Here is a 13,649-nt window from a genome sequence, read left to right as displayed (position 1 = left end):
CACTGACAATGTCAGCTTGCTCACAGACACTGTGAGTGGTCTATTCGGATGGAACACAGGCTCTATGCACGGAGGGAAGCCGCACTGAAGAGGCGCCGGCCTTTCTCTTTGCTCATCACCACCTCCACGTGCTGGGTTCTGACTGTTATGTGCCAAACACAACTCTGAGCACTTTATAGACACTAATTTTGTCAGCCAATCTCCACAACCATCCTACAAGGTACAACCCATTATTATATACATTTTATAGAGTTGTACAAGTAAGAAAAGGCACTTTAAACTCAAAAAGTACTCATGATCATACATGCAGGAAGCAGGTGCATACACGGGGAGGGGGTTGCTGACTGCCATGTTTCAGAATCTGAATCTTGGCTCTGTAAGAAACACAGACTCCACACCTGTTAGGAGGAAGGCAATGACTGTATCTTATAAAGCCAGCTCTTAGCGCGCCACGAAGAGGGTAGGGAAAGAGGTTAGGAGACTACGGAAATCTTAAAGAGTGAGGGATGAAGACCTAAACTGGGGGTGTGGCAGTGAGAAGAGATACAGATGCCGAGGGGGCACTGGGCTACTGAAGTGACTACCTGGTCATGGATGCTGTGGAGTGCAAACCGATGAGAGCTATTCTACAGCTAACTTGGATACTTTGTGGTTTCCAACTTGGGTGAAATGATGGTGCTATTAGGTCAGACCAAAAACTCAAGGAGAAGAGCAAATGCAGGGTTGCACAGGGACATCTGGTTGGAAGATACTGATGGGCACATGGATGTGCTGTGCAGGGAGATGGAATGGGAGGTATGAATGTGTTTGCCGTGACTGGTGGGTATATGGATCTGTCAGCACAGAATTGTTGTTTGAAGTCACAAAGAAAGATGAGATTCTACAGGCACCAGGGGAGAAAAGGACTTGAAAGAATTCCGACCTTTATGTGTAAGGAAATCAGAACAGAGGTGAAACCAAGAACTTTATCTAAGGAGAAGTCAGAGGGGAAGAGAAACCTGTCTAGCCAGTATTCTGGGAAACATGAAAGGAGGACTATGAAGGAGAGACCAATGCAGGTCAAACGCTGCAAAGAGGAAGCCAGACAGAACCACCCTAGAGAAGGAAAATTACAAATGATTATAGAGAAACCTATCTAAAAAGGAAACATCCTCAGTAAAAAACAAAAAACAACCAAAGCAAGAGATGGGAAATGTGTATTAACCTTCTTCACAAGAGGAGAAAACTGAATGTGAGGGGAAAATGGAGATAGGAAAGGAAATTACTAGTAACGGGACAGCATGAAATCTGCCCTATCAGGGGCGTAAGTCATTAGGGAAATTGCCTCTGGTTTATCCATTGCCGCACCCAATATATGAGCAGAGCTAAAGAGGCATGTCTGGTTACTTAATGTTAAAAATGAAACTTACTTGTTTATCAGCTAACTTGCTGAAAAGAATAAGCCTCTATCATTTCATTATGTAATCTGAAATCTTGTAGATTTGATTTCCACAAAACAAAGTTTTCTCTTAAGATTCAGTAGAACAAGGGAATGCTGGTCATGGCCGATTGGCTTTCAGCACCAAGTCCCACCTTCGTCTCTGCCTGCAGGGGATGGAGACCTGAAAAATTAAACTGCCAGGCTCTCTGACACGATATAGTACTGAGTTCAAAATAGGTTCCATTGCTGGTAGCTACTCCTGTGAGCTTCGAAGGACAGAATGAGGCAGAGACCACCTTCCTGCTGTTATCACCACTGGCAAGCAAGGTCATGGAGTGTCAGCAGCTGGACTGGGTACGTTCACTTCTATTCATAAGCTTCAAGGGTCTCTAGAGGCTGCTGGAGCATTTCCAACGTTTCCTCACAAGCTTTGTAGTTGTGAGAGGGGCTGGAGCCAGTAGCAGGCCATGCATTGCAGCTTCCTGCCCATGGGATTCCACAGAGGCCTTAAAATAGAGTCCATTGTCGGCCTCTTGATTTCTGTCTAGGCACCTCATTTCCTGCTATAGTCGCTTCCTGCTTGAAACATCTACTGTGCTTTCTTGGCTGATGCCAGGGAAGAACAGACTATACCTCCAGTTTATAAGTTCTATGGGTCCTCAAAGCTCATTTCATCTTACTATTAAGTGGTGAAACTTACAGTCTGGCGTTGAGTAAATTGCATTTTGCTGCCCCCACATTCCAAGAAAATCTGAGCGCTGGGCCTCAACAGACCTGAGGAACTTATTTTTGATTTATTTGAGCATCTAGAACAGTGCTCTGCAAAAGAACTTTCTGCGTGGGTGGAAATGTTCTGTGTCTGGGCTGCCCAGAATAGCAGCCAAAAAGCCTCACGTGACTGTTGAGCTCTTCACTTCAGAGAGTACAACTGAGGAACTGAAATTGTAACTTAATTTTAATTACTTTAAAATGATATATAGCAACTTGTGCCTAGAAGCTACATGTTGCACGACACAGATGTAAAATCTATTCCTCTATCTTGAGACTTTCTCCTGCAGGTTTTGGATCTGAGGTCCATGAATTCCACGGAGATCCATCCAAGAACTGTTTTAAGAGGGCCCATGAATCATCCGAAATTGCATTAAAATTGTATACACATGCAAGTACATTTTTCTGAGTGTTCAGAGCTTTCATCGGAATCTCAAATGCCCTACTGAAAATGTAAAAAAAAAAAAAGTTCTGAGACTGCGGACCACGCTGGGAATGCCAGCATTCCTCAGCTCTAATAAGATCGCGTGGTCCAAAGTAGACTTCACTTTCCAAGAATCTATATGGGAACCACCTAGGCCCTCTATTAAAATACTCTCTCATGTCCACCCTGGTTTGGCCCTCATCCCATGTCTGACATAGAATCACTTTTTGCCACAAGAGGCTCAGGGACAAAACTCCATTAACCATACTTAATATATTACCTCATTTATTCATTCATCAAATAGTTGAGAGTCTACAAAGTACAGAAGACAAGGAAGGCAAGACACAAGCCAAATCAGGCCTCTGGACCCTGGAAAAACAATGGAGTGGAGGCAAAGGATGGGTGGGGCTGAACTGAGAAAACCCTGGTTGAAAGTCTGAGCAGCAGTGAGACGTCTCACTGCCCTGATGAGTCAGCACAGCCAGGTCGCACCTCCACCCAGGCTGATGGCGAGGGACTTGCACCCTCAGAAGATGAATCAGAGCAGCTTAGAGTTGGAAACACGAGGAGACAGCTGAGAATGAGGAAAAGACAAGGGGTAAAACAGGATTACGTGAAAGGCCATGTGCCCAAATAAAAGGCTTGAACCTTTCTGCCGTCACTCCTAACAACGTGGGGACGGGACACAGCTCACTGCAAGTGAAGGGGGTGAGGGTGTGGCCCTGCGAGCCCAGCCCGGTCAGGGAAGTGTCCTGCAAGGTGCTGTGTGGTGCTTCAACCTTAAAGGAAGTGGAGAAAAGGAAACCAGCGGGGGACCACATGCCAAGGTCTATCTCACCGCAGCCAAGAAGCTAAGAAAACACCAGACACATCAAAAAACTGGCCCTGGACAACTCCAAAGAGCATTAATTTCTTAAGAGGGAAAAAGGAGAGAGCATATCAGTCCTTGAATTGCTGCTATATCCTGTGTTTAAATACTTACACTGCAATTCTACAAGAGGCACACTGGCTTAAAGAGTCCATGCATTGCTGATGATGGCTGTCGCCTGTGGAAACCAGGAACCATATTCGAACTGGGCCCTGAATGTTCGGTGCTTCTCAGTGTGGAATGTGAAGTTCATTGGGAAGGATGGACTCTAGAAAGCTACTCTCCAAAGCTATGCATCACACAGATTCACACAGACTCCAGTTTGTATACCTCATGTTATACAAACTGGAACTCAAAGCCCTGACTAACAAACTCCACAGGACATCTTCCGCTCCCTATGTTCCAAGTGCAAAAACACTTTCTGGGAACCCCCTCCTTTTTTTCATTCATAACAGCGATCTCAACTTCAGAACCAGGTTTTGGTGCTCACGTTCTAAAGCTCTCTACAAAAGTTACTGTAGTGGCAACAATTAGAAGAACTAAATAACTTAGCAAAGATGAAGCCTGCCAGTCATCATGCCTTTTATAACATACCAGGTATTTCTGCCTCAGCTGAAAGGTGAAAATACTTCATATTCAGGAATAGGGAGCATATGACATCTCTTCTAAATGAGAAAATCATACTACTAATAATGAGGGTAAGAGAAACCAAGAATGCAACGCAAAGATGTAAACTCTCTCAGAGCGTTAACACACAGGGAAGGTGAACAGAAAGCCCTCACCCTATTTGTCCCAGAAGAAAATGATCTGAAATGCATGTGAAGTGACTTGTTCCATGAAAATGCAGACAGACAAACTGTGTGGCTGCAATGCTAGAGGTATTAAAACCGAAGGCAATTTATATTATGTGGATAATGCTCATAACTGCAGCGAGACTACCTAGAGCAGAGCATTACCGTAAGGAAAAACATGACAATGTCCTTCCCAAAACGCAAAACCCCATCATCATAAATTGCCCTTGCTCACTGTCAGTGGCTTGTGAGAGCTTGAGAGTCTATCCAAATATGCACCTAAAATAATATTACACTAATCTCATATATTTTATTCATTGCTCCCCTTTCAACATCAGCTCCTTCACAGACACTCAAAGAACTATCTGACTTCAAGAAAAGTGAAATATTAAATAAAAATCACCATTTTAATGACCTGAAAGTGGCCAATTAGCCATGAGTTGAAAATACTTCAAATCAATTTAATGCACAAATATAACTGATAGATTGTTATGAAGTACTTTATAAATTTAAGTGTCAAATAAATGGTCTATAATCAGAATCACCATCATCATAAAAATACTCTCACAGCCACAAAGTGGCCATAGAGAACCTCTAACACTCTATCCCCAGGACTGAGGAAAGACAACACTATGTACATAAAACTGAGATAAAGAGAAGTAAGCGCCAGGAAACTTGCTGTCACATCAAACAGTAAATGTTCAGTAAGCAGCAAAAACACAACAAACAGACCCCCAAAAAATTTTATGCCAAGTTCAAGGAGGCTGATGGAATTTATACTTTATTCAATGAGATAAATGCATAATTTTGACCAATAATTCCAGGTAGATAATATTCAACAGATTGTTTAAATTTTTTCTTTAACTGTGTAAGGTCCAGAAAAATGGACAATTTATTTCTGACCTTCCTCCTAATGCTAAACTCACTGTCATTACTACACAGTGAATGCACTTTGGAGAATGAGCAGAAGAGCTGGCATGAACTGACATATTTCTTTGCTATAAATCCAGAAATTTATAGCCAAAGAAAAACAGCAATAAGAAAAAAAGACTGACAACAATGTTAAATAAACACTCAAAGTTACTTATCATTCTTTGAGAAACTGGGAAGCGGTGGGGTCTAGTGAATTAAGAAACAAAGAATATGTCAAGAGCAATGAAACTGAACCCTAGGCACATCTTAAAGCTTAGATGGTTTCTCTATGGAAATTAGGATACTCTTACTGCTGTCTGCAATGGGTAATTAACATCTGTGACAAACTATGGAAGTACAAACTATTAAATAAATTATGACTGGTGAAGAATTTTAACCATAATGTGCTAAATAATAATGATGACACATGGGCTCTGAACTTTACCATTTTTGTTTTCAAATTAATAATGCAAACAAGGCTCCGACCTTATAATTTGGCTTCTGGTATTAGGTAGCATGTTCAATCAATGGATTCAAAATCATCCTAGAGCTCCTGTTTTCCCAAGGGCAGTTGGCTCAACTTTACATGTAGTAAAGAAAATAAGGTCGTACTCTATTCCTGTAGCTGCAGAAATATCACTGTTATGCCCATGCCTACATTTTGGCTGATTCCAACAAGAGGCCATTCTACTTGGAAACCTACTAAGCAATGAACTTTTGGAAAATTTCCTCTTACTTAAAATTGAAAATCCTACACCATGGTAATGTTTTAAACTATTTTCTGGGAATTAACAACACCTATGATGTTCAGCTAAAAATCACTGCTCTACCCTTCCCACTCTCTTGAACTATAATACTGACGAGATGGTAGACGTATCTAAAAATTTTCAACACTTTTTGACCTGCTTACTGATGAAATAAAGATGATGATATCAGCAGCAATTTTATGACCTTCCAAACTTTCTATTCCAATGGTAGTATAAACAGGTTAGAAGATTTAAAATATAGACCAGAAAAGCTAACATATTATTACTCATAACTAGTCTTATCGTTTTTTCCATATACACTTGAAATGACTATTGAATGGTATGAAACTGAAGAACAATTAAACAAAAAAAGAAACAAAGTATTTTAAATCACAGAAAGATAAGAAAACCTTAGGGATCCAATCCATTTTAATCCTTTTTCATTGAAAATAGAACATCTAGAAAATACAGTTTTCTACCTAAATCCAAAATCTGATCAAGATTTTACTTACAAAAACACATTGTTCTGTGAATTATCAGTACAACTGTAAATAAAATGTACCTATAAAGAACACTGTAAACACCATTAAACAAACAAATTTAAATCCTGATTATACAGGGGTGGGTAAAAGTAGGTTTATAGTTGTGAATAAGTGAAACACAGAGTTTTAGTTTTGTATTATTATTTATTAATTATTGTATTATTTATTTGTATTATGATTTTAAAACTACGTTGACCTGCCCCTGTATATTTGGGGAGAAAAATGATCTCTAGCTACTATTTTAAGGAAAAATTAAACATCTATGGAAGAAACCAAAGTAAAGGGTATTATTTGCATTAAAATGTACAGTTCTATCCTCATAATAACCAAAACCTCAAATATTAGTTTTAGTGACTCATATTAATTTGTGACATTAACATTTATAATTATAGATGTAAAAAACCATTGTTCAAAACATAATTATCACTCCAGCATCTCATTTCATGAAATTATTAAATGAAAATGAGAGTCTCCACATGAATTTGTGTTGGATAGTTTCACTTATTTAAGAACACTGAATAATTTAAGATCTGTTTAAATAAAAGAAACACAAAAAGGTCACTTCCAAAAACTGCTAGAAAAATACCCTCTGCCATTTCTGGGTGGACCTTAAATTCTCCAGAATGATTACAAAGTGCGCATACCTTCCAGGTGAAGCCACATCAACCTCCCCTTCACCCTCGCAACAGAGGCCACACAGAGTTCTCTTGGATTCCTGGGGTTTACAGCTTCGAGCTTCATGTTCTTTGTGAAACCCCGACTGAATGATGTCTGAAAGAGAGAACCGACACTGAGCCAGTAGATACTGCAACGAGACAGTGTGCAGCAACAAGGCCAGCCAGCTGATACAGCCTGCAGAACTGTGCACACACACACACCCATGCACACAGATCTTATTCATAAGACAACCATGCTGTTCACAGGTTTGTTCTTCCTGCCACTCATGAGGAAAAAAACCATGCCTTCTTCATTTGTATCCCAGAAATGAGAACTCTGCTTGGCATATGGCAGGTGCCTAATAATATGTTTTGAATGAGAGGATGAATGCATTGTCTCCTTCCAGTCCCATACACATGCTGACTTCTACAGAACCACTGAGATACACATAATTTCTTCTACTTCCCTATATTCCTTCCCCACATCAGACCTGGGCACGTTTGAGGGTATGTAAGTAGAGAGATTGAGTCTCCACCTGGGATCATCTTCCTTCAGCTTGAAGAATATCCTTCAGCATTTCTTTTAGCACAGATGGGCTGGTGAGGAACTCCCAGAGTTTTCCTTTCTCTGAAATTATCTTTAATTTTCCTTTCTCTGAATTTATCTTTATTTCGTCTTTCTGCTTTTTGCTTATGTTTATTCACTTTCTAAATCACATTTTAAAAATTTACATAGAAGAAAATTCACTATTTTTGGTGCACTGTTCTATGAGGGTAAGGCTGTTAGAAAAATGCCTACAGTTGTACGGTCATAACCACATTCAAGATACAGAACAGTCCCACCACCTCCAGAGTACCCTTGCACCGACCTTTCGGTAATCAACTCCTCCCAGGCTCCCAATTCCTGACCCCTGATATATTTTCTGTTCCTATAATCCCACCTTTTCCATCTATCCAATAAAAGGAATGATACACTATGTAGCCTGTGAGTCTGGCTTCTTTCGCTTAGCAAACTGCATTTGAGCACCATCCACACTCTTGCACATCAGCAGTTCATTCTGTTTTACTCCTGAGTAGTTTATGTAGATGTACCACAGTCTGCCATTCATTTACTAGTTGAAGGACATCTGAGTTGTCTCCAGTTTTTGGTGACTGTGACTAAAGCCACCATGAACATTTAAGCACAAGTTTGTGTGTAAACATAAATGTATTAGTCAGCTCCAGCTACCATAACAAAATACCACAGGCCAGGTGGCTCAAACAACAGAAATGCATGTCTCACAGCTCTGGAGGTTGGAACTCTGAGGTGAGAGTGCCAGAAGAATCAGTGTCTTCTGAGGTCTCTCTCCTTGGCTTGTAAACAGCCATCCTCTCTGTGTGTCTCCACATGTTCTTTCCTCCATGCATGCAGTGTGTGTTTTCATCTCTTCTTATAAGGACACCAGGCATTTGGATTAAGGCCCACCCACATGACCTCATTTTACCTTAATTAACTCTTTAAAGACTAACTCCAAATATAGCTACATTCTGAGGTTCTAGGGACTAGTGCTTTAAAACACGAGTTTTTGGAAGGACACAATTCAGCCTATAACACTGTTTTCATTTCTCTAGAAACAGAATTGCTGGACCATATGGTAAATGCATGTTTCTAAAACAACAGCCAAATTATTTTCCAATATATCATTTTGCAATCCCATCAGCAGTGTATAAAGTTCTAGTTGCTAAAGATCCTCACCAACTGATATTGCCAGTTTTTCAAATTTTAGCCCTTCTTATAGGAAAGTGGTTTTAACTTGCATTTTCCCTATTTTCGTATTTGTCATTAGCTTATCTTCTTTGGTGAAATGTCTATTTTTGCCTTCATTCTCGAAATATATTTTTATTTGATAAAGAATTAGAGATTCTTTTTTTTCTTTCAGCACTCTAAAGAAGTTGGTTCACTCTTTTTTGGCTTCCACTGATTCTGATGAGAAGTTTGTTATTATTCAAACTGTTATTCCTCTATTTGAAATGTATCATTTTTTCCTCTGGATGTTTTCAAGATTTTTCTCTCCATGTTTGCATATCAGTGATTTGACAATATTGAGTTTCTTTGTATTTATGCTGCTTGGGGTTCACTGAGGTTCCTGAAGTGTAAATTTAGGTCTTTTGGTTACTTTGTTTAATTTGGGACCATTATTTCTTCATATATTTTTTTCTTCCACACATTCTGTGCCCACTTCCTCTGAGTCTCTGATGACACATGAGATTGTCCCTCAGATCCCTGAGATTCTTTTCATGTTCCTCCCAACCCCCTGCCATTTTTTCTCCATTCTTCGGATAGAATAATTTCTGTCTTCAATTTTATAAACTCTTTTTTCTCTCATCTCTATTCTACTATTAGGTCCTTCCAATAAATTTGCTTATTTCAGATACTGTATTTGTCAGTTTTAGAATTTCTTTTTTTATACTTCTACTTCTGTTCTGGCACTTCTTATCTTTTCATTCATTGTGAGAATATTTTCCTTTACATCAATGCTTCTAAAACTTTAAGAGTACATCAAAATTTTTGGAAAGTCTTTTAAAAACATATAGACTGCTAGGTCTCATCCCAAAGTTTATGATTTAGTTTATTTAAAGTGAAGCCAAAGAACCTGTATTTCCAACAAGTCCCCAGGCGATGCTGAAGGAGCTGGCCTTGGGAGAACACTTTGGGAACCAGTGCTTTGTCTTACCAAACTTAGTTATAATAGGGGCTTTAAAATACTTGTCTGCTACCCACGTCTGGGTCATCTTGGGTTTGGTCTCTGCTGATTACCTCTTCCACTGAGAATGAGTCAGAATTTTCTATTTCTTCATGTGCTGAGCAAGTTTGAATTGAAATCTGGATGTTTTAAATGTTACGTCATAGAAACTCTAGATTGTGTTATATTCTTCTTAAGAGTGTTGATTTTTCTGTTTTCCCAAACAATGAACTTGGCTGGACTCAAACTATACACAGTTATCTCTTCAGAAGCAGCTCAAATCTCAGGTCAATTATTTCATCGTTAGCTACTAGGTTGCTTGGAGTTTGCCTGTCAAATATATGGTTCAGGGATCAGCCAAAGATTTAGGCAGCGTTTATACACGGAATTTGTGGTTCCCCCTCCTGGCTCTCCCCTGTCTGTGACTCCGCTCGCTTTCCAGTAGTTGTGTTTGCCCAAATTCTGTTACCAGGTTCATAAACCCAGAAAGATTATACATTTTATATCAACGTTTTCATCATCACATATGTTGTCAACTGTGGCTAACCTCAGGCCACTTGTCTGAAAATTTTAGGATGATCATCCCATGGTGTTCCTTCCTTCTAAACACTTGTTCCCCTCCAGAATCTGTCTGCTTTGGTCCATTCTCCACATCCTTCAAGTAGCTGTTTTTATTCTGTCCAGTGTTTAGTTGCCATCCATGGATTAATTCACTATGAACTTAGCCATTATTGAAAACAACACTCCATCCTAAATAAATATAATATAAAAATTTTCAAAATCATCCACTACTATAATTTTTAACCAGACATTGCAATACTATAAAATATATCTATTTTGAAATATATAAACTGAGATAAGTGCCTGTAAATAACTCATGGAACATCTCTTTGTTACTCATGGAAGGAAACCAAGGTAATTCACATTTACATGCCTTTTTATATACATTAAGTTGAAACGAAAGTCTGTGTAAACAGAACACAATTATCCAATGTATGTTGAGAAATCAATTTGCTCTTTTCCTTTATGTTTCTTTGGAAATAAGAATGAAAGCTATCCAGGTGGGCTATTTGCCTACAAATCATCTGAATTTATCCACACAGATTATGTTGAGCTTCCTTCTGATAATACAACTCAACAGGCTGCCTGAAAAGCCTCTAAGTTACGTTATAACACATTTTATCCTACTTTATAAGGGAAAGCTACAACCACATGACCTATTTTAGTTTCAACTCACTGCTTGGGGATAATTTGTAAAGGATCAATGGCAAAACTGTTACCCGTGAGTTTATTTCACTAAGCATTTAGCTGTGTCAATCTATTTCAGAACTGCCTGTGATTGTTAAACATCCTTAGGGAAATGTCTTCCATGCATCCACTTCCAAACTATCTTTCCTCTGGTATACACAAGATGGGTGATTAAAAAATGAATTCATAATAAGCATTCCATTAAAGAGCACTGTAGCAAGCTAATAAAATTCAGCAAAGTATCAGTAATGCAATGCATACGTCAACAGGCAGATAACAATCCTGTCAATTAAATAAACGAGAAGCCCGAAACAAAGAGGGGCATATCTGTAACAAGTGCATCCCTAATGAATACACTAGCATATTTACTAGAACAGATTTAATCTGGGTAGCTAAATCCTAGAAGCTCAGAGGCCACCCGGGAATGTGGCTACTTGCTCCACTATTAAAATCCATTCGGACAACAGCTGGCTGAATGGGAGCAGCAGACAGATAAGCAGCAGCTTTGGTAGAACTATGTTGTCACGGAAGAAACAGCTTCTTAAATACAGAACTAGGGGAGATATGAGAATTTTCTTTCCAAAGTTAAAGAATCAGGGAAAGATTTTTCTTTTTGTCAGGTAGAAAACACAAAGTACAGGAGTTTGGGGAAGTGATGAAGTGTTTCTATGATCCAAAATGAAAGGCCATAAGGCCAGGAGATTCTGTCATAAGTGATTTCAACAGGATAGAAACTTTAATAAGACTGCACTGGACTTTATAAGCCTTCAGTGCTAACCAGCTGCTATCCTCACAGTGGTATAGTTACACAGCTGCCCCCTCTTCCTATCACCTAACTACTCACCATAAAGTTCTTTTAAAGCTACAGAAGAGCTACCTTTGAGCAAAGGCAATGTCATCCACGTAAAAAGTTCATTTAATCATTTACGAAGCTTTGATTTCCACTCTGCCACTGATTTGTTTCTGTATTTAGGAGTGCAAGTTGACCCAGTAATCAACCTACTTAATTCTCCAAAATCCATTTTTGACTTATGATCAGTATTGAGTTTCTCTCTATGAAGTCAACCCTTTCCTCCTCTCAGTTCTCATATTCTGTTACCCTCTAGAACAAATTATAGATGGGGCTGCAATGAATCAGCAGTAATAAGAACACATGTCTAGAAAACAGGTTTTTGATTTGGGAGCGTTTTGCACTGTAGTATTAGCAATCTGCAAGTGGAAGACTTTTTTCTTAGCATAAGGAATTACCTTCCATCACTAAATGAATGTTCAACACAGTAAGCTATATATTTATGCCTCATTCTTAAATTAGAGATCATAATATATGTTCCTTTTCATAGTTCCTAGGGCTGATAACATTTAAATGAATAATTTATAAACTACTTAATACAACCAACTCCTATAACTACACAAGTACATACATGTACAAACACACACATACATACATTGCTATTTTATTTATTACAAAAATCTTATTACTATGTCAATAAGTTATATCTGAATAAGATAGGGGTTTAAAGTAAGCAAAGCCCCTATCTTGTAAAGTAAAGTAAGTACAAAATTGTTGGACTAGCATCCTACCAAAATAATGACAAAAAATTTAAAAATATATTTAAAGAATATTCTTTAGGTATGAAGAATCTCTTGTTGATGTGTTTATCAATATCACACTTCACAGCAAGTACATAGCTATTGGTGGCACAGGTAGCTAGCTGTTCACCAAAGTTTATCTTCCTCCTTCCATAGTAGGAAATCATGCTGAGGAATAGTAGCCTAGCCAGGGCATGTTCTAGCGTCACTCATGGCCTGGGGTAGCTGAGTGACCGGTTCTCAGCAACAAAAAGTGAGCAGAGTAGGATGTGTCAATACCAGCTACAGTGCTTGGAACTAGGACTGTCTTCTCCTGGATCTCTTTCCCTATCTCCTCACCAAAACATATCTAGCCTAAGGCTCACCACAATGAGAAGAACCACCCAGTATTCAGAAACATCTTGGACCTTTCCCTAAGTAAGAAATAAATTTATAACATGTTCAAGCCGTTATACATTCAGTAGTCATTTGTTACTGCATCTCAGAGTTACTCTAATACACAAGTTTGAAAGGAGAACTTTTTGAAAACTATGAAAGTTTTAGGATCCTGCAGAATACACTAGCATTCTCAATAAATAGAAAACAATTGGTAGGATTTACGGTAAGCAACATCTATGATAAAAGGAGTAATAAGAAACAAACGTCTTACATTTTTGAAGCAGAAAGGAGGTGCTTCTTCTGTTCCATGCTGCTTGTGATAATCTGCCCAGTCAAAGTCCTGGCCAGAGTAACCTGTGCAGGACAGAACACCGACAGAAGAGCATTAGTCAGGCTAAACCTCGGACAAATTAACAGCTTTATGGTGTGTCACTAATGAAAGTAATAAGGGGTGCAAGGGCAAGCCCCCAAAAGGTGGAGCCCTTTCTTAAGCCTGACAGCACATCAGATTTTATGAAGGTCAAATAAAATGTTTTGAAAAATGTGAAGTACTACATACAGGTAAGGTACACCACTATATCTA

The 13,649-nt window shown here is 38.9% G+C and overlaps 1 protein-coding gene across 1 annotated transcript in view; it reads right to left on the bottom strand.

Annotated features, from left to right (window-relative positions):
* SFMBT2 (Scm like with four mbt domains 2) overlaps nucleotides 1–13,649 on the bottom strand; it is a 214,057-nt gene that overhangs the window by 52,422 nt on the left and 147,986 nt on the right. The window contains exons 10-11 of the mRNA XM_054593939.1: nucleotides 13,338–13,420; nucleotides 7,116–7,242 (exon numbers count right to left, since the gene is read on the bottom strand). Of these exons, the coding sequence (XP_054449914.1) occupies nucleotides 7,116–7,242; nucleotides 13,338–13,420 (210 nt within the window). The remainder of the gene's footprint in view (nucleotides 1–7,115; nucleotides 7,243–13,337; nucleotides 13,421–13,649) is intronic.

This window comes from Pteronotus mesoamericanus, unplaced genomic scaffold, assembly GCF_021234165.1.
Source record: "Pteronotus mesoamericanus isolate MK-2021 breed Mesoamerican mustached bat unplaced genomic scaffold, CSHL_Meso_final contig_130, whole genome shotgun sequence".
NCBI classification, from domain to species: domain Eukaryota; kingdom Metazoa; phylum Chordata; class Mammalia; order Chiroptera; family Mormoopidae; genus Pteronotus; species Pteronotus mesoamericanus.
This window is presented reverse-complemented; position numbering and strand designations above follow the sequence as displayed.